Raw genomic sequence first — 22,372 nt, forward strand, 5'->3', positions numbered from 1 at the left:
TGACGATTTTTTTTTTTTTTTGAGAAACACGTTTTCTAATGTTAGTATTAAAAAAAAGTCAAAAGATTCGAGGAATGTTGTTGTCAAGGCTAATTTGTCTGATAATAACACTTTGAATAATCAAAACCAACACCTCTTTTTTGGAAAGCACCTTTTTTTTTTGAAGAACTACATAGTTTAGTGGACCATCACAACAACTTACGGAAAATATGAAGCAACAATAGCATAATATTTTTTTTTTTTGGGGTGTGTGTGTGTATTAATTCCAATTTCGTTTGAGGCCCGATTCAAAATATGGAGACAATCTACTTTAGTCCAAAAATGCTATAAATTGTTGTATCAGCTCAGGTTAACCTCCCTGTACATATCTGATGTAGTTTGGCCATTTCTTCTTAACGGAAATGATATCCCTAGTCATAATACACTCTCTACTTGTCACTTGCTATATGAATGTAAAATACTAGGGCCAGTATCTGAACACTAGCAACTGAATTAAAGATTTTTTTTGTAAATATTGGAATGAGGCAACAGGTTGTATCTATCATTTGATAACCTATTTTGGATCTCAATTTCCTTCAAAAAATGTTGTAATTTTAAAATGCATTTAGAGCCTATGTATGTAGTTACGTTTGTATTTACATATCAGTTGAAAAGGTAAAAATGCATCAAATTCAAAAGCAATTTGATAAATTAAAATTACTCACAACTTAAATTATTATTCATCAGTAAAATAAAGGAGTTAATTACATGATATCATTTGCAAAAAAGAAAATACATATTTAAAAAGGATTAGAGTGTTTTATATAGTAACAAACTACATTTAACATATTTTTCCTAAATAGTTGGTATAAATAGTACTATAAGCATCAGTGAACAAATTCAATACTGCTTTATCCGTATATTTTATAGATCTGAATAGTAAATATTCTAAAATTGTAGATGCGTAAAATTATATATAATTTTGTATGTTGAATGTAGTGGGTAGATTATTTCTAAATTAATAAAATGATATCAAACAAGAAATGTTCTATATAGTATAAAACATCTTCCTCAATAAGTCACACTATTTGAAACCTCAATAATTAATTTAAGAATGTATTAATCACTTGGAAACTAAAGATTTTCTCATATTAATTATTTGGGATACAGGAAGTAATTAAGAATTTACATTGGTAGAAGGGTAATCAAAAATATGATACACACGAGTTATTACAAAGAGATGTCCGTCCCTAGAAGGAATAACCACCTCAGGGATATAATGTTGGGTGAATGGGTCTAAATATCGTAATAAACTTAAAGGGGGCAAATCAGTAAACTAATCTTAATTATCTGTACATATATAAAACTTGTGTGCGTCTCTTTTATGGGTGGTCAGACCGTTGGGCCTAAGAGGCTGAAACTTTGCATGGGTTGCTGGTAGGCTAAGATGGGGTCGCCGAATTGGGGGAGGGGAATGTTGAGGGGCGTATTCTATACCCAAAGCACAAAAATTGTTTATTGAAGCTTAAGGAGACAGGATACGGGGTTGAGTTATAAATCAAAAATGGGCTGGCGTCTTAAATCACAACTATAAAAATAACAATGTCTTCTAAACTTATTCAAAATAAAAAAAAGTTATGGGAAAACAAAGAAATCGGTTAAAATTGCAGTTTCGTTTTTTTTTCAAGCGTAAAAAAAATGGAAATCAAATGGAATATTGGATTTGTCAATAAAATAAAGTTTGTAGAAATTTGTTAGAAGACTCATTTACATATAAATTTGACAAATAAAAATTGATATTTAACTGAAACATCTATCATTTTCTGAATATTTTTTCTTTTTTTTTTTCTCAATTTTTTTTATCAAACGTCAATTTTCTATTTTTAACGAGAAATAGAAAAAAAAACAATACATTTCGGATATACCGTTATAAAATTTGTTTAAAAAAAAGTATTTTCAATTTCCGTAACATGTTATTTCATTTCATAACTTTTGCAATATTTTTGAAAATGAAGTAGTTATCGAGGGTTATCTTTTTGATGGCATTACTCTCTATAACTTTTTTGATTTTGCAACTACTAAATTCATTTTTGGTAGGTTTGTGTTCCTCATTACAATGCCAATAAATCTACTTTTTTTTGCAGAATTAGTGCAGAACAGATTTTTACAAGTTTCGACACAAATTTCTATTTTACAATTTTTTGAAAAAAAAAAAGATGGACTTTTCATCTACACAAATTTTTCATGCATATATGTTATGTTGGGTAAAAATGAGTTTTTTAGTAGCAAAGCACACAACATCATCCATACCATTTCATTATATTACTTTTTTTCATTAGCCGAGTAGATCAAAAAGTTAAATATCTTATTGCATTTTTTATGCACTAAAATGGATATCACTTTGATCGCAGAAAATCCATCCTTATGGGTTTAATGACAGTTTTTAAGTTTTCCTAGACAAAAACATGTAGCAAACGGATATTCAAAACAGAGTGAACAATTTTGTTACACGGTTTATGTTGTTGGATGTTCTAAATGCACTTAGATCCCTTCTTTTAAAACTTTAATGTGCTTTTTTGATTTAACAGCATTCTTAAGGTAAGGAAATGATCTATAAAAGAAAGTTTTGGAACAAAATCAGTCCCTTTCCATAGATTATTTAGGTGGTCATATTTTACATCTTCATATATTTACCCACACTTGACATGAGTACCTATATTTATATGAGTTGTTTAGGTATCAGTAGAGTGTTCAAACAATGATTTATCACAAATAAAAATTCAAATGTATTTTTTTTACTATATTATTATCTAGTATTATTTCAAACGTATTTTACCTGCAGTTCCCATATTTAATATAGATATTTCCCCAAAGTATGAACCAGCTTTGAGTGTTGCCAAAACCGTTTTGCCTTCGTCTACAACGACTTCTAAGCGTCCACGGGCACAAATATACATTTCCTTTCCAACTTCACCTATTAAATGGAAAAAAAATGAATTAGATATTGATTCAGTATGATCACTGATTACATATCGATCTAAAAAGTTATTCAAATTAATCAACACTCCATTAGTGAATGTATTGCTTCATTAAACTTGATTAGCATATGAATAATATATACAGGGTGTACCAGCAAAACCTTCCCTTTTCATCATTTGTGGTAATCAGTTTATAGAAATAGAGGAGTGTGTGTGGCTTCATTCTAGGGGCGAACTTATAAAGTACTCTTGGAAATACTGTTAGTCGCTATCGTGCATTTGGCGTCGTAAATGAATTTTGCCAAAAAATGGTGTGACGGAATGTTTTATACAATTAAGCTAATAATACCTTAAGATTAAGTTTGGATTAAGAAAACCAATAATTCTCCTAGTTAGACTTAGCGCGGAAAAAACCAAATCTTTCAGTATTCAAAAATATATTTAACCCCTTTCAATCTTAAGTGATTATAAAAAAATAAAGTACATAGTCTGATATTTTGATTTGATATTAAATAATAACAACTTGTTTCTTGAGTATTTATTTCTGCAATCAATGAAAATCAGTTAATGTATTCGATTTCTAATAATTAAAAACGATTTTTTTCAATTCCTTTTTCTAATTTAAAATTTGATAAATTTCAATGACCGCAAATAACGCAACTGATAAAGATAATAGAGGGATAAAATTGATGCAATCAGATTTTGTGTTATTAAAGAATTTTAAGTTGGTGCAGTTTGTATAAATTGAGTAATTAAAATCCGGATTTATTTCGGAAAAAACAAATTTTTTAGTATATGGAGGAATCGTCACTACCTCATTATTTAATTAATTAGTTATCGTCAATTAAAAAATAAGACATATTGTCTATGTAATTTTGCATTTAATAGATGAAATAAGTATACCTCTATAACCTTTTATTGAAAAGTTATTTAAAGAGAAAAAAAAATACCAAAGTTCGGTTTATTGCTATCTTTATTAACTATCTCATAAGGTTTTAAAACTTTATAAAACAAAACTTAAAATGTTTACTATTATTAGGAAACAAAATGAAACTTTAGTATTATAATTTTACTTGTTTTTTGAAAAGAAAATTATTTGACGCCCCCTGTATGTGTAAATATTTAATTAATTTAAAAAGCAATTATTTATCCATGAATGGTTTATACAATATATTTAAAAAAAGTCGATTTATTTTGGGTTAATACTTTGTTCAAAACTACTCTATAAATGTATTTTAATTAAATTAATTTATCAAAATAAGAAACCAAAGAAATTTTATAGAACCATGGTTCCTATTTTAACCATTTAATTAATGCACTTTAAAAAAAAAATTAATAATCAGGACTTGAGCTTATGAATTAAAATAAATAATAATATGCAATTAGAATAATAATAATTAGAAAACAAAAAACAATTTGAAAGGAAAAAACCCCACTTGTTTCTTGGTTAAGCTTGTAACTTTTCAGCCCATTTGTTATATATATGAATTTACAGCGAATTTTAATGAAATTGACCACATCTTAAATTACAGTTTAAAATCTAAATCATGATTCAAATGAAAAATTAACAAATGTTATTGGTTTAGCGGCACTTTGTTTACATTTTTATCTCCATAATGTTTTGTAAATAAATGATAAATATGTAACAAAGCAAAATAGATGCTGTTTTTACTCCCTTCCACACAGGCTATGAAGCAAGGGACATTGCAAAACTACTAGACTGTCATTATAGAATTGTTCATGAGATGTGAACTCTTTCTACTCTAAAATCAACTGGGGGTCACTTTTATTTCTTCTATGATAAAAAAATTTCCGTTGTATATGGATTTTTTAATAGCCTAAATGATAAGAATGATAATGATGGCTGATTGGGTATCATCAGAACGAAAAGTCATGTTATGGATCCTTATTTCTTTAGTGTTGGCCTCAGAATCAACCAAGATGTTTATATGGATGTCCAAGAAAGGGTTGTTGAACCCTGGACGAAGACTGTGGATGCTGGGAGGCCTTACATATTCCAGCAAGACACCGCACCAATAGAGTTCAGGCTTGTAATGAGTATTGAAGCGAGTAAGGAGTATATCTTGTAATTCGTCGAGTGGTTTTTTAGAAACTCAATCAGCCAAATTCAGCTCGGACTGTATCACTAATATAATTTAAACAACATAAATTAATAGATTTTATTTCCTTATTTATTGATTTTGACGCAACCAATTCCAGTCTGTTTGTATACTGGCACGTCACATGAATAAGTAGATTTTTAGTGTTGATAAATAATACATGAGTGAGATATGGAATTTCACATAAATCCTTTAATGTAATAACAATTGAATTATTTTCCCTATCTTTCCTCTTAAAGATTTTTGACTCAATTTATCGTCTAGTTGTAAATTAGTCAGTATCGTATGTATCATACCAGCGCTAGTATTCGGCATTCCCCGGAATAATTAAGCAGGGGCTAAAAACCAATTTTTCTCTAATAGTATAGAAGATGATTCCTCAAGAAATCCTCAGTGTTAGTCTTTGTTTTTCATGACCACACTCGTACATAACTTCTCAATACAATAATACTTCAGTTTATCACATTATATGACGTGTTCCCTCCTCAAGATTGAAAGAATAATATGAGTTTGAGAGAGGAAAAAAATAATATATTGGGAGTAAATTTGTCTGAAGGGGTGTTCACTAAAAATAATTTCTTTTTTTGAGAGTAGCCTTAAATTTTTTAAATTAAAAAAAAAAAAAAAAAATTCTAAATAGCTACGAATTTTTGAAATTTTTCTTCGAAAAGTCAATATTTGGAATTTAGTTTTAATTTTTTTTATCCAAAAAATTTCATTTTTTAAACATCTCTGAATTTTGTGAATATTTTTATAATTTTTTTTAATTTTTAAGTGTAGCTATACATTTAAAGAAAATTCAAAAAAATTTAATATTTTGTGAATAGCTGTGGATTTTTCAATTTTTTTTTAATAAAATTTAATTTTTGAAATCCAAGATCCCCCTCCCCCAAATATAATCCTGTTCACTAAAGGAGTGCGCACTAATACAACTAAACAAAATTCGTTTTTACGTACCTGCATTTATATTTTAATCAAATCTTAACATATACTCGTTGCTACATGCAGACGCCTGTAATATTTCATTAATACGACTACATTGTTATTTCTTATATCAAAAATATGTATATGGTACACATCTGAGAGTACTATAAACTCTCACAAATAGTTGCAAACTAATGTAATATTCGTTGTATCAAGGGTAACATGGAAATCATAAGATAAAAAAATTTTGAAGGTAGGCAAAATTTTGCACATCCACGAGAACGAATAGCAATTTGAAGACCTACAATCTGTAGGGTTTAATGTCAGAATTGCTTCCACTAGAAAATTACGTTTTCAAGACCCTGGGAATGCACCAATTATCCCGCAAGAAGAGGAAAGGAAAGAAAAAAAAGCTGACAAAGACCCCAACCAAGAATCTGAGGATGATAATGGTGAGCAACAATACGAAAATAATGACCTAAATGATGTTGACGATAATACTAACACCGGATGAAAATGAAGAGGTCGATGCTGATAAGAACAACGCCAACAATCAAGATGCTGATTATGTCAATGAAGAGAATGGATCCCCAGAAGAGCAAGAAATGATACAATATGTTCTGGAAGGGACTCAAAGAAGCCATGAAAAGACCCTCAACAGGGAGGACTGAACTGGGAAATCAATCATGGAAATCATAATGGTCATCTTATAAACAGATGTCCTCCACTCTCCTATGAAAAATATCAAGTAATGCCAAAAGAAAATGAATAAGTTGGGGTTCTAAAATTTATGAAATGCTCAAAAATGAAGAGAATTGTTGATAACAATTTCAATGTCTAACTAGTAATAAGGCTTTGCTGTAGTAGCACAAATATCCAAACGTGTGCTCGTATTCTTTACCTAAGTGTTTTTTTATATTTTTTTCACATGTTTTTCCACGGGAAATTCTAATGAATTCTAACTAACAAAAAAAAAAAAAATGTATAACATGTTGGTAGGCTTAATTTCCTAGAGATTTGTAACCCGCGTTGGAGGATTAAGTAAAAATGTGTTTCCACATCTTATAAATTGAGTTTATACCAACATTAGATCTTATGCAATAAATGTATTAAGGGATCAAAATGAAGAAAAACGCTAATACTTAATGAATTAAATATTTTCCTCCTAAATATTTCTGGCAGACTTTTTGCTCTGACGTTACTAGGTGGAACAAAGACTTAGGGCTTGTCAAATCACAAGTAATAATGAATCATTATTATAAACTCTTATTTCTTAATAGAGAAATTATAAGAAATACTCTAACCTTCGTCTAAAAAAGTTCAAGCTAGAAGAGATCCTGACGGATAGGTACTCACTCTGATCCACTACCCACAAACAATAATAACGCCCCTACCTATAACACGATAAACACATTTCAGGTAGTGAAATACCCGTGACATGAAATTCACATTAATTATTGTTATTTTAGTTGTAAAACACGGAAATGACCATTAAAACTTTCTACAAACATCGGCTTTGCCATTACAATCTTTTTGTAAATTAATGTTTTAGAGTGTAGCTACGTTTCAGTGTCATATTTTGATGTAATCAATATCCATATAGATGGAAATAAAAATTAATATAAAAAATGCACTATTTGAAAAGTGTGTTAACTTTATCTTGATTACAGCTCGCCAAAAATGGGTCTCACCCCCCCCAAAAAAAAAAAAAAAAAAATATTTAAATGAAGGATTTTATTTTGAAGATAATATCTTTTTTTATTTTTTCTTCATGTTTTTTAAATCAAAGATGAAATTGGTTCTAGGATGTTATCCCCGGTCAGTTTCGGCCTGGTAAGGTCTGCCCTGGGGAGTTTCGGCCTGCGGAAGTTGCGCCCTCATACATATATTATAGCATAAATGTATCTTCTATGTATAATTTAAAATTAGTCTCCCCTCAATTTTAAGTCATTTGTAATGCATTTTTGCATCAATAGTGTAAAATGAGTGCATTTAATTCAATTTTAATATATATTTTAAAATAGGTTATCATATCAAACGGTTCGAATTCATTATAATAAGAAACAACAATTAAGTCATATTAATTACTCAAGTGCCATAATTTATAATTAATTACAAAGGACTTGAAGTTGAAGTAAAGGAAAACCTTAAATTATATGTGGAAAATCCATTTATGCTATAATATATGTATAAGGGCGAAACTTCCGAGGCGCGTAATTCCCTCTTACGGATAAAATTTTAATAAACGTTATCCTACAAAATTAATATTATGTTGGGTTTTAAATTCTCAATTCTTTTTTAAAATTTTCTTATTTAAAATTCTTTTAAATTCTTAAATTTTCAGTATGTAAAAAAAGAAAATGAAAATTAATATGGTAACCCTGACAATTTGAAGAATGTTTGAGAGGAAAGGATCTTTACTGTTATAACGTTTCATTAAATTAGCCTGCTAGCAGCTCTGAGATGAAACAAATATCCTACTTTGTATCAAGTAAGAAAATAGGCAGAAATGGCTCCGTGTTCGAATATCAATCCTACTCCGAGTCCAACACAGACTTACATTTATAACTTCCTTACAAATCCTCTGAGTTACTCTCCGTCATTCATGAGAATACACATTCGTGGTTGTATTTTATACTTAAGTGACCTCTCTTTTTAAGAGTTAAAGAATAATTACAACAGTTTAAGAATATAAAACAAAAACACACTGTTACTCCAACGAAAAAAACTCGTATCTATCTGGACATTTTATAGTCCCAAATGCTTTTCTGGATCCAAAAACACCACCGAGAAGGGTCTTAGTGCTTTCAGCAGGACGTAGCACCTTCAGATACTGTAAAAGCTATGCAAGAGTAGTGCCAAACTACTTTCAAGCACTTTTGGAGAAATTACATTTGCCCCCCTCCAAATTCACCAGATCTCAACGTAATCGACTTTTCCATATAGTACATTCTAGAGAGGGATGCGTGTGACTCCTTACTACGGAGTTGACAACTTCAAGGCTGCCATAGTGTCTGCATGGGACAATTTGTCGGAGGAGACTATCCGTACAGCGTTTAAAGAAGTTCGCAACGTCTTAGAGCTGCAATTGCTGCAAATGGTGGCCGTGTGAATGAAATGACACTCATTTTGAAGGAAATTTTATCTTGATATCAATGATGTAAAAAGATTTTTCAAAAAATAAATATTTGTGTACATTCTTGGATGTTGAAGTTGTCCTAAGACTTATTGGTTACCCTGTAGAAGGATATTTTGTAAAGAGCTCTTGATCTACGTCTTCTAAAACTTTAAATACAAATATTAAACAATTTGGAAGGACTAGGAGAATTATATACTATAACTCTGAAGCATTACTTGCTTCCATAAAGTTTTTATCAAAGCTAGTGTAATTGAAATAGTTTCATGCATTCTATTCACAATTTCAAGTATTTATTTTTTCAATATGAATGTACATTGTACACATTTAACAAATAAAATATTCTATTAAGCTCCTCCCTAACAAAGAAAAAGCTGAGTAAGTGTAGCAAAGCCTATTAATAGTACATAGTATATATATTTTTATTGCTATAGTTAACATAATTGTATGTCTTATTTGAACTTTCTTTTACTTATTTTAATTTAATTTTTTTTATTCATACATATACTTATTTATGTCAAAATAACGAGAGCAAACGAAAGAGTTCCCCTTCTTCCCACTTTACTAAAACTTATTTAATACATTATCATAAAAGTTGTCAAAGCAGATGGAATGAGTAAATAGAGTACGTAAATAAGAGAGGAGGGATCGGGGAGGGGGAGTATTGGAAGTCGATTCATGCACTGAAGGATGAGGCTCCAGGAGATAACATCTCATTAAGTAAAGCACTACGACTGCTCTTGTATCTTCCACTACAGTATAATTATAGGTAGGATGGACGACGTAATACATATCATGGAAAACACCTTCTATGTCATCAAAATCCATTAAATCCCGAGGCAGAAAATTACCATAAACATACCTAAACATAAATTTACCGTACAAATTCCAATGATTATCAAATCTACGTGGAAACTGAATCTGGTAATTGTGATCGATTGAGTCTATATCCCTCGCCTCCTCCTCCAATATCGAAGTTATTTCATTATTTTTAAAAGGTTGAGACGATTGAATTTCAATTATCCTCTGTCACTGTCTGCAATTTCGATATAGAAAGAGAAAACATGACGTGCAGGCAAACTTATAGAATGTACCCAGAATTATAGCTTGATAAATTTTATTTTAAAAGTCATATCGGGATCGAAATAAGTCTCATAAAATAAAATAAAAGTTTAAAACCTTAGTTAACATTATAGTTAGAAAAATTAATATAGGTTAAGTTATTCATCGTTGGATATGTCATGAATTCGTTGAAACAATTCTTTAATATTTCAACTTAGGAGATGAATACGTGATGCTTATGTAATCTTCACATAAATTTTTAAATCGATCGGTAATGTTCTTTTTGTGCAACTAAACTTTAAAGTTTGAAGCTCTAATCATATGCAGTTAAAATGGAATACGTCTCTTTGAGATACCTTTAGAATGATAATTTGTATTCCCGTCATAATTATTTCACCGTTTACTGTCAACTATTACCACATAGTCTTAAAAAACTTCAATAATGGATTTAAAAATACATTCTTCTTACAAAGACTTTCAAACAAATCTTGGTGGAATTTTATAATCTTCATTGAGCTTAGCTATTTTCTGGATCTCTTCTTCTTCTTCTAGGTCTTCAACAGGTGCTCTAGTTAGAGCATCAGCAACTAAATGATCTTTTCTTTTATTTCAGGTAAAACAAAATTGGTAAGGTTGGAGATCCATCCTTTTTTGACCATCCGATTTTCAATCTGCTTGAAGGAATGCTTAATGGATTTTGTAGAGAGATAATGATGATGGTTGACCACTTCAAACTTTGGTAATCCACTCCGATAAATATGACACTCTTTTATTGACCATTCAATTGCAAGACATGTCAACTCTACTATTGTGTATCGTGATTCGGCATCGTTAACAAATCTTGAACAATATTCAACTATTATCCATCTCTCTTCATTTTTTTTGTAATAGATCGAATCCAAGACCTTTGAACTTGGATGCACTCGTTTTGAGGCGTGTTTCCTTCTTCGGATCGAAAATGGTGAGGAAGGGCCGGGTATTCTTCAATATGTTCTTTACTTCCTTTATAAATTTAGTTTGTATATTATCTCACACAAATTCGTTCTTTAATTTCATCTGATGTCTTAATGGTTCTGATACTCTGCTAAATTTTAATGAAAAGCTTGCATGTTGATTTACTAAGCCAATAAGTTATCCAAGCTTTGTTCTATTTATAGGTGTTGGGAAGTCATGGATCTCCTTGAACTTATTTCCATCCGATGCTACCCCGTCTTTATTAATTTTATGGCCAAAAAGTTAATTTTTTTCATGTGGAAAATGAATTTTCTTTGTTGCTCAGTGTAATACCATATTCTCTACATCTTACTATGATTTTCCGTACACTTTCCACATGTGATTCGAAACTTTCATCATCAACAAGGACATTAAAAACAACTTTATGAGCATTATGAATTCTCTCTAAAACCTGATCGTATCCACAATGATATGCATCTCTAGTAAAAATGAAACCCGTAGGAGCTTACAAGAAAAAAAGTATACCATACGGTGCTATAAATGTTGTTAATTTCTTATTTATTTCATTGTGGAGCATTTACCAATATCCATTGACTGCATCCATTTTGGTAAAATATCTTGATTTTGGGTTAATTTCCGACTGAGCCTCTTTAGGTTTCTTCATGGGGTGAATTAATTTACTTGAGAGTTTAATTTAGTTAGATCTTTTGTTAGCCGTACTTTTCCATCTGGTTTTGATACAACAACAATTGGATGACATCATTCAGCTTCCTCATCGTTGGTCTTCTTTATTTCATCTTGATTCACCATGTCTTCTGACATTTTTTTTTAATGGATCCCTTTAGCCAAATAGGGTTTGTCTCAATCCAGCGTAAATGGCTTGGTATCTTCCAAAAGTTATATTTTTATCGGAGATAATTTCATCATTTTTAGTCATTCATCACAGGTGAACACATCTGAAAATTCGTTTATCAAGTTTTTTAAAAGATCTATTTTGAGTTGTTCTTATATGTTAAAATCTAAATTTTGATTACATTTAATAGTTGCATTACCTAACGATTGACTAAGCCATGCTAACCTTAAAATTGTTTTGGGAAATCTGGTTGTGGCATTCCTAATTCTATACGCGCATACTGAACTATCAACATATCCTCCTGGCCAATATTCTTCACAAAATAGACGACCTCTCATTTGTTGACGATTACCGAGTCTTAATATTAGTTCAAGACTAGTTATATCCTTCATTCTTGAGCTGTTCACTCCGATAATCTTGAGACTAGCAGATGGTAAGTCTAAATCTTTGTAATTTCGTAAGCCTGCAATATAAGCCATGGCACCAATGTCACATATATCAGTTTATTCTCTACCTATGTCCAGTATATCAATTGGAAGTATATTTAGCTCACATCCACGAACTAAATTTCCAAGTAATACTAAAATTAGACACTTGGATTGGCATACTTTCACATGACGACCTTTTTTCCTACACTTTCGGCATTCCATTTCTTTACGAAGACATGGTCTTCCATGTTGATGCCCTTCGAAGCCACATTTTATAGTTATACATTTTCCTTTTCTATCTAAGACTTTTCTCCACTCACTTCTTCTTTTTTCAAATCCACTTTTAACATTGTTGGCCTTTGAAATTCTGTTAATAATCTTTAATACCAAATCATTTAAACTTTCTGTATTACTCTATTCAGTTTCATCCTTTCAGCAGAATAATTGCGCCTCATAAACCTCTGCCCCTTCCGCCAACGTGTTTAATCTGCAATATAATTCATAAAATCTTCAAAACTAGCTTGTTTCAAACTTACTAATTTGTATCTTGCTGCTGCAATTTCCTTTTATCTCCTTTATTTGCTCACACTCTGAATTAATTCCTCCAATGTTTTGCTAGTTTTTCATAAAATTTCAACCAAGTGGCGTACTATAATAAGGAAACCAGGAAAGCAACATGTCCATATTTTATTTTCCTTTAAATGAGTCAATTTCACGTAATTATCCCAAATCTTAATTGATTTCAGGAAGTCTGCATGTTTAATATTCTCCTATATGTAATTGTGTAATTTTGCCTGAATATTTCGATTTCTTACACTATTGACTGAAGGATACATCGAATTGTTTGAACGTCTCTCCAAATACGTATGTACTCGCGATTCAATTTCGACGAGCTCTTCTTCCATTTTTGTCATGTTATCTTTCGCTTTTCTATTCTCTTTCGATGATTCTTCCACAAGACTAAAAACTTCTTTTTATTTTCTGTTATATGTAATAAATATATGTTTTCCAGCTATCAGAATCTGATTGATTTTATGTGGGGAAAAATTTTCAAATGATCTTTTGTGTGCTCCTCGATATTTTCTCAGAATGAATAATATGGCAGCCTCTTCATTCCACATATTGACGTGTTCTTATGAATCCACCAGTTAATTTCTTATCCTTTTTTAACGTTCTTTTTAAACTGCCGACTGCACCACATAATGATCTTGAAAAGCCAGACTCATGAGCCTTGCTCCATCGTGGGTTATATAAAACTGTACACTTTATTGTTACTTTATAAGATTATCCTAAATGGTACACATATAATATATGTACACATTTGATAATGTTTATCTAAAAGTATGAAATATATCAATATACAACAGATTAATTAAGAGATAAATATCAGTTGATTTGATTGACTAATTTGGATAAATAGCAACTGATTTTTGTCTTTTTCTGTTTCTTTTTGGATAAAAGGTTGGATTATACAATATAGGTAACGATGTGTTAGAAATGAAGCCTTAAAGCCTTGTGATGAAAGATATGTTTGTTTGAAGATGCTACAAATGCTTCTGTAAGACTAATATTAGTGCAAGTAGGCATGGGAAACGCTGTAGCCTTTTGAATTATGTGGAATGAGTGAATAGTTCAGGACCATTCTCTAGAAGGTGGCAAATGGAGTCATTTATACTCTTAAGAAAGGGAAGGGAAACAGATTTAAAATGGGCAATTATACACGTGTTCCCTCCCATCTGTAAAAGTGAATTAAACATCCCTAAGCTGTCATATTTAGTCATCTTGCAAAAAACTACTATACAAATTTAAAACAGCGCTAGTTATTTTCAAATCGGTAAAAAAACATTTTACTAAGACCTAGAATGAACATTTTAGTTAAAGTTTGTACATTATTCAATGTTTATGTGAAGGAATTTGGTTTGATATGTATAATTTTAAACTTACCATGGAACCGTTTTAAGAAGCATTCACCTGTATGATCATACTAATCACACTAAATTTTTCAATTTAAATCGAATTCGTTTCGAATTCAATGAATGATATTGAAAACTTGATTTTCTAGAGTAATCATGGAGTAGTCAATCGTCAAATGACATCATTCAATAAAACATTCCGATGTAGAAAAACAAAAGAAGCAAAAAAAATCATAGTTATTTTTATAACTATTAGGCTAACTAATAAAGCGTCTAAGTGTGAGGATTATTTGAAGCACCTCATTCAAACATTTCAACAAAAAAAGACAAAGAAAAACTTCAGTTTCCTAATTAAAAAAAGAGAAAACAAATTTACAAATTCTTCTCATTTTTTAACTTTATTATTTACAATGGTCAACCAATGGTTGAAGGTGCGGTTTCATACTATAAACTAACTTAGTTTTAATTCTAAGGGCTCTCAATAAAAATAGTTTTTCTTTATTTTTTAAGAAGAACAAAAATAATTACACTCTATGAAAAAAATCAGGCCATGAAATGCCCTTGGTCTAACACCACATTTATTATTGTTATTATAAGTCACTAAACAAAGACAATGAAAGCTTTCAAAAAGTCCAGTCTGGTCTATAGAGCCTTACAAGAAAATATACCTTTGTAGGCTAGGTTTACGATTCAGAGCCATATTCTGAACTATGGACTGAAATCAAAGTTTTAACGATGGATCAATTACATTACATCGTTTCAAAGATGCATAATAATATTCAAGTATAGAAGAAAATCTTTTAATGCACAAGTCTCACACAAAGATAAATTAAAACTTGAGAGCCCTTTAAATATTTATCTCAACTTTATTTGAAGTAGCTTTCTAGAGGGATCAGGATTTTGTGAAAAAATGAATTACGAATGAGGCCTTCCACCTGTAGTTCCCAACATCAGGGTTGTCAGTTCTCCCGTAAAGGGGGTAAGAATCATGCAACTTTCCTCTCGGCAAAACAATTTTATGTTTTTATTTAATGAATTGAGATTGAACTTGCAAATCTCATCCAAGCATAGTTCTAAAAATGAGAGTACTGCATCGTAATCTGGCTATATCCAATCTTAGCAAAAATTAACGGTCAATTACCCAAGTCCAGCAGATCTTTTATATCCATACAGATCAAAAACATAACTTTAATGGTTTTTAGAAGAGTGAATGGTATTTCAAAGCACAAATTCTTTCATACTATTCAATTTTATTTAAATTGATACATATTAGTATTCATTATTCAATACACCTTGAGTTAATAATTTTGACTTATAAAACACATATTCCAGAAAGATAAAAAGATTCTAGTAAACTGTTTTTAATTACTTATCATGCCCACTTTCATTCATTGAAAGGGTTAAGACTATTCAGTATTACAGGTTATAAATATGAGCTAACCAGCAAGAAATTTATTCTTGATAATAGAGAGGAACTAACTTTTTTTTTTTATTTAAACTTATTTAGAACTAATAATTTTTACCCTTGAACTAATTTATAAAAAGTTAAGGATTTCAAGAATTAAATTATTATGTTATTTGTGCAGACAAACGTCCCTGAGCCCTATGTGTGACAACAGGGCTCTGCCCCCTGCCATATGTACAAGATCAACCAAGAGTTCATCAGGACCAACTTTTACGATTTCTGGCCCCCAAGATCTGGCCCTTCAGCTCTCCCAATTGCAATCTGCTGGATTGCTTCTTCTAGGGAAAGTTGGAGAGGAAGGTCTACTCAAAGCACTACAACATCATGGACAGACTAAAGGTAACCATAAAGAAGGAGTGGTGAGGATCTCGGCTGCAGAAGTGGAGAATGCCTACAAGAACTTCAGGGCAAAGATCGAGAAAGTGATTGCCGCTGAGGGCAATCCGATTGAATAAAATAATACATAAATGTGAAACAAGTAATTGTTGTTTTATCGCTTACATCTCTATCTAGTCTACAATTTTAGAAATACACTTTTTAATTTTGGCCATATTTATCTCGGCAACCCTGTAATTGTAGTACTCCTGTTTTCCGTGAAGAAATGTAAGCCTTTTTTAAAATCAACTAAGCTTTCAAAGAACAACTGACCATTATTTAAACGAAATGCATTTACAGTGTATTGTTGAATAAACTATTATACCAAAATAAGACCACATATATTAAATTTATTGTATAAATAATGCTGAGACAAATCATTGCTTTTAAAAAATTAAATATTTTCATATACATGAGTGCTGCAACATAACTTAAGGGTTTGGCCTCGAGACATGCTACTCAATTTGTACTTGAGTCCATATTTTGAAGTCTTAGAATCAAACTTCTTGATCAAACATTAAAAAAAAGACAAGAGGCTCAAATTGGAATCGAAAAGTTATTTGAATTTATTTCCCTAATAAATAAAATAAGTTTTAAACTATCATTTAATTTCTGAGGGCATGAAGATGACTTGATGAAATATTCAAGTACATAGACTTGAAGTCTAGGGACATTTTCCCACCTAGCTCTCTGGAGCATGTGTACTTAAGAAGGAACAAACGTACGTCCATTTTGTTTATGCTGCAATCAAATACATACAATGTATTCTATATTGGGTGAGAGAAATGAGGGTAAACAAAAAAAAAAATAGTTACAGTATAATGTTATTTTTATTATCTATCTATATGCTTAATTAAAAACAAACAAGCCCCTTAATATGAACGTACGTAGTATATTGTTATTATATCTATGACTAGCTGCTTTAATATTTTATTTATATTCCAAATACACTTTCCAAAGAAAATATAATACTTGTCTTGATATGTGTACAAGTATATGAACTCGTTTAACACCAGAACTCGTCCACATCTCATATAATGAATGGATCTATCTAATCATGTCACAAAGGCAGAAGGAGTTTTCTTTTTTATACCTTAAAAAAAGTGATATGTGTAGGTATATGTTGGCATAAATTTGTTGCAAGGAAATTTAATTTAATTAGCGTAAGCTTTCATATATCAATCTTCATGTCACTTTATAACCTTTTTTCAAAAAAACAACAACAATAAATTTAGAGTATATGGATGTATCGGAATTGTCAAGAATTAGCCTTTTTTGGAGTATACGAATCGGATCAATACTACCAATTTCACTCATACTTATTTATAAACTTGTAGAGTATTAATTTAAAAAAAATGTTTTCATAATTTTTCAAATTTTATTATTTCAAATGGTCAACCAATGAAATGAGTTGAGAATCGTTGTATATTATTTTAACCTTATTTGAATTTTAGGTGCTCCTAGATGTAGGGGCCACATATAAAATTATTTTTTTTTCCATTTATATTTTAATATACATAAAGTACAATAATAATATATAGAATGAAAAATATCTTTAAAAGCTATGATCCATATTTCCTTTAAGACCTTTTAGAACAGTTAACGTTTTTAAGATGATATTACAATTCGGAGGCATATGTAAGCCATGAAAGAACCAAATAGACAGAAATCACAGTTAATAACGATGGATTAATAACAATACAGCATTTTAAACTTTGAAGGTACAAATCGCACGCAAAAATAAGTTAAAACTTGAAACCCCTGTAAATACCTCTATATCTGTTGTGGCTCTCTTAGACTGACTACCTAAGGGCTAAGAATTACGTGGAAAAATAACCAAATGAATTATGAATGGTCCCTTATACCAGTAGTTCCGACATCAGGGGCTGTCATCTCGCACGCATTTGGAATCATATTCCCGCAACTTTACGCTCTGAAAACCGATTTTTTTATGTTGTAGTTAAGTGACATATAATTTACAATTCTCACGCAAATCCAAAACTTATAAACCCTGTATCAAAATCTGGCTTTGCCCGGTCTATGCAAGAACCAATCGTCAATTACCCCAGGGTATCAGATCTTTTAAATTGATACAGATAAAAATCATACCCTCTAATATTTTTAGAAGATTGAACTGTATTTAAAATCACAAAATCTAGCATACAGTTCAATTTCAGTTAAATTAATACAGATTAGTATTAATTATTCAATATACCTTGAGTTGATAATTTTTACTATATAAATCATATTTCACGAACAAGAGGTGCTTGGAAAATGTTTGTAAATACTTATCATTCCCACATTCATCCATGGAAAGTTGAAAAACTATTCAGTAACGCTAGTAAGATATATTGGACAATCTGTAATAAATTTACTCCTGACTACAAAGAGAAATTAACTTTTTTTAGTTTAAAATTACTCACAACTAATTATCATCATAATTATAATTAGTTTATTTTTGTATTTTCTTTCCTAAACCCTAATCAGTAGAAGTTTAAACATTATAAAAAGTAATCATTGTGTTATTTGTTAATGTAGTTCCTTTATACATAATAAAGTATCGGTATCGGAGTGTCCATAAATATGGTAACGGAATTGGAACTGGCATCCGTTTAAATTTTTGTATTTGTACATCTTTATTTTTTTAATTTTGTAAAAGAATTACTTTTTTGTATTGAATGAGTTCCAAATTGAAAAAACAAAAACAAAACAAAACATTTAAGAGTATGAAGCGAATCAGGGAGGAGAAAAAGATCATGGCGATGCTTGTGAACATGATGATTATAATAATTTGAATAGGGTTTGGCAGAAGAGCAGCTTAGCTGTAATAACCTTATAACTCCCCAATGTTAATCCTCGTCATTTATGAGTGCACCCACTTTAGACTTAGATACTTATTCTTTGATTGTCCACAAGAAAATATATTGCAAGCTTTTTTGTTCATGTTTTCTTCAATGCCTTTCTTGAACATTCTTTATCTATTGTCCTGTCAGTTCCATAATCATTGAAGGCTGGACAACCAATATTTTTCTTTTTATAGTTGTATTTATGGGTCTTTAAATTATGAGTCATCCATAGTCACTCCAACCAGCACTTCCCTTCCCCCTAATAACAAAATCATGATTACGGTACGGCTTTTACAGGAGACAAGATGTAGTTGTACGCCAACTGACAAACGGGGTATTGTTGAAGGATGTTCAATAAAGGACGACACCTCTTCTATATTCTCTTTTAATACATGCATAGCTCAATATGCCCAAATAACGGTTCCGTGAGTAAATCAAACTTTTGGAATCTGTACGTGCAGGAAGCTATTTTGTAAATGGTGACTTCTTTTAATAAAAGATCCTTGAAATGAAAAATGTTTAAAGATATAATGTTGAGCAATAATCCTTTACTGTCAATACTCAATAGACTTCATTTGGATTCTATATGATATTCTTTTTCTATGGCGAGTAGTTGTGTAATTACCTCATTCTCTCCAACTGTGGGACTTTAATCTATTTAATAAGTGTGTATAGGGATCTACTTATGCTTAATACGAAATTATTTGCGTTTAATAAATTAACTTTTAGAGCCATAATAAGAGATATAATTGAATAAATCAGTTACTGACAAAAACACATTTGAGTTGTCAACTTTTTGGGAATAACATTGTGCTTTCGATTAAAAAAATATAACAACGAAATTAGATCATGTATTAGTAATAATATCTTTTGACAAAAGTAAATATATCTTTAATGATGAATAAAAAAAATCATCATTTGATTATAGATATGTCAAGGACAGCGTCTATAGCCAAGAGGGAAAGCAATTACAAATTTCAATATTTGTACAAGAAAACATGAGCTAACGAAAATCATTTGGAATTCCTATTTTTTTTTAAATTACATTTTCAAATTTTAACAATTATCAGAAAAACAAAACAAAAAGTAGACAAAAAACAACAACAACAACAACCTATATTCGTTTAAACAGACAAAGAAAATAGATTCGCACATTAAGTTCTAATCTAGGCCATCTCACGGTAAAACTGGTACCAGGTAAACTCTTTTACAGTTATATACCAGACTAGAATAATGTTGTAATACGTATTCATTACCAAAGAACCACAGTACCAATATAATATGATGAATTGAAAACTTATTATCTAGCTGAGAAAAATATTACTAGCTTAAAAGTTATTTCTACACTCTCTAGATGGGGGTAATTATATATATACTTTTATTTTGAAAAATACCTTTGTTAAATTTGTATTTGTACAAAATTGTAAACATATAAACGTTTAAAAAAAATACACACAGAAAGTTTATCAAATATATTCGTGTTACGCTTGTATATTTATCTTCAAATTATTTATAATTTAAGAGTACATTGATTATTTGCTTCAGGGTTCAAATTAAACTATGTAAAAAAGGGGTGTTTGTACATTTTGTGAGAGAGCTCGATTTTCAAATTAAATCAGTTTTGGTGCATTGTTACATGGGTATCCATTATGGGGAAATATGCAATCCTGCCTGATCTTTGTTGTATAGGGCCTCATTTATAAGCCACAAGGTTCTTTTTTTAAATAATTTTATCCCCCCCCACCCACGCCTAGTACAGCGTGTTTTTATGCAGGTCGATCCTTTTTCAATTTTGAAATTTTTGTCCCTTGTCTATTGATTTGTCTTTTCGACTTACCCCCTTTCATTTAAGTACCTACGTGGTGTGGGAAATTCATCCATTGCTATTAAAACTTGTTATTTCAGGCAAAAAAACTAGTAGTCCAAGATATTTATATGCTGAAACACGCGTTGTCTGAACTTCCACTATAAATAAAAATACAATATGCACCATCAAGAAAGTTAAAGGAATGACAACTTTTGTTTTAATGGCAGAAATTTATCATATGATTGGAACTCGTTTTACTTTATAGATTATTTTGAAACAATAATTCTGTAGTAATTTATTGCAATAAACAAATTATCCATAAATTAGTCAACACTTTAACATTTGCTGCTTTATATTGAGGGAAAAATTTAATGATTTTTTTTTTTTTTTTTGTGTTGCTGAAAGTCATTTTTGAAGTATATGATTGATTTATTTAATAAAGTAATGCACATATTATAATGGTTATTCGTATTCAGATTAGTTTGAGTTCCCTTAGGAACAAATAACAACTATCAGAAATAAAGCAATAAACAGACAAAATAATAATAAACTGTATAAACAAACACATTGTAGGAAAAGATAGGCTAAAGTGGAATTTATATCCTCAAAGATTTTCAAAGAAAGCCTCATCATATTCATTCTAATAGTAAAGCCATTTATGTTTCTCAAGTGGGATATTTCTCACCGCAAGATTTACAAAAATGATTTCTAGTTTTTTCATATACATTTTATTGCTATTACCTTTCAGTATTCTCCTGAAATATTAAACTTGATCATATATCATTCTTATTTTTTTCTCTTGATAATGCCTTGTTTAAGATTTATTCATTCATATATTTAGTCATTTCTAGTGGATGTTTAGTGAATTTATTTGACTGTTTTGCTTAAAAGCCGCTTTTTTTCTTTTTCTTTTGATTTGTAGGAATCTTCTTTTGTTCAATGGAAGGACTGAGACGTACTACGGTAGCTACAAATATATAAATTGTAGCAATTATTTTATAGAATACACTGAACCCCATCAAAACTGATTGGCACTAATTTGATTCCTGAAAGTATTATAAGGTATTGGATATTTCAAAGAAATGTTCATCAAAAATAAAAATTTAATGTTTTTACTACAAGAATAACCAATTTTATCTCTTTGAAACCCCAAACTCATGGTATTAAAATTATTTTAAAAGAAAGATTTTTTTTTTTTCTCGATGAAATATATAAATACAAGTATTTTTAGCACTATTATTGATATTTACGAGAGCAAAATGGATGTAATTATTATAATTGTTTTATTTATAGGGGTTCTTTTTTACTTAGTTCACTAACCGCGTTATAAAGTGGATGCTCACTGATGGTTGGTTAAAGAAGCGTCCAAATCGAGCGCATCAGACCTGACATAGAACATTAGAAAACGTTTTTATAGGTAATCGTATAAACTAGTAGCAAGGGGTTATGTCCCCCTAATATTTTATAAGGTGCGTAGAATTAGGGGGGATGTGAAATTAGGGTTATGGGGCGACTTAGCGTAAGAGAATAAG

The 22,372-nt window shown here is 30.3% G+C and overlaps 1 protein-coding gene and 1 long non-coding RNA gene across 3 annotated transcripts in view; one reads left to right on the forward strand and one right to left on the reverse strand.

Moving 5' to 3' along the window:
- Positions 1–22,372, forward strand: part of LOC139907255 (uncharacterized) — a 177,257-nt gene that overhangs the window by 95,830 nt on the left and 59,055 nt on the right. The window lies entirely within an intron of this gene.
- The window catches only part of LOC121129157 (uncharacterized), a 259,086-nt gene that overhangs the window by 77,165 nt on the left and 159,549 nt on the right, over positions 1–22,372 (reverse strand). For both annotated transcript variants that reach the window (XM_071893539.1, XM_040724837.2), the window contains exon 8: positions 2,816–2,953. In XM_071893539.1, the coding sequence (XP_071749640.1) occupies positions 2,816–2,953 (138 nt within the window). The remainder of the gene's footprint in view (positions 1–2,815; positions 2,954–22,372) is intronic.

This window comes from Lepeophtheirus salmonis, chromosome 14, assembly GCF_016086655.4.
Source record: "Lepeophtheirus salmonis chromosome 14, UVic_Lsal_1.4, whole genome shotgun sequence".
Classification (NCBI taxonomy): Eukaryota; Metazoa; Arthropoda; class Copepoda; order Siphonostomatoida; family Caligidae; genus Lepeophtheirus; species Lepeophtheirus salmonis.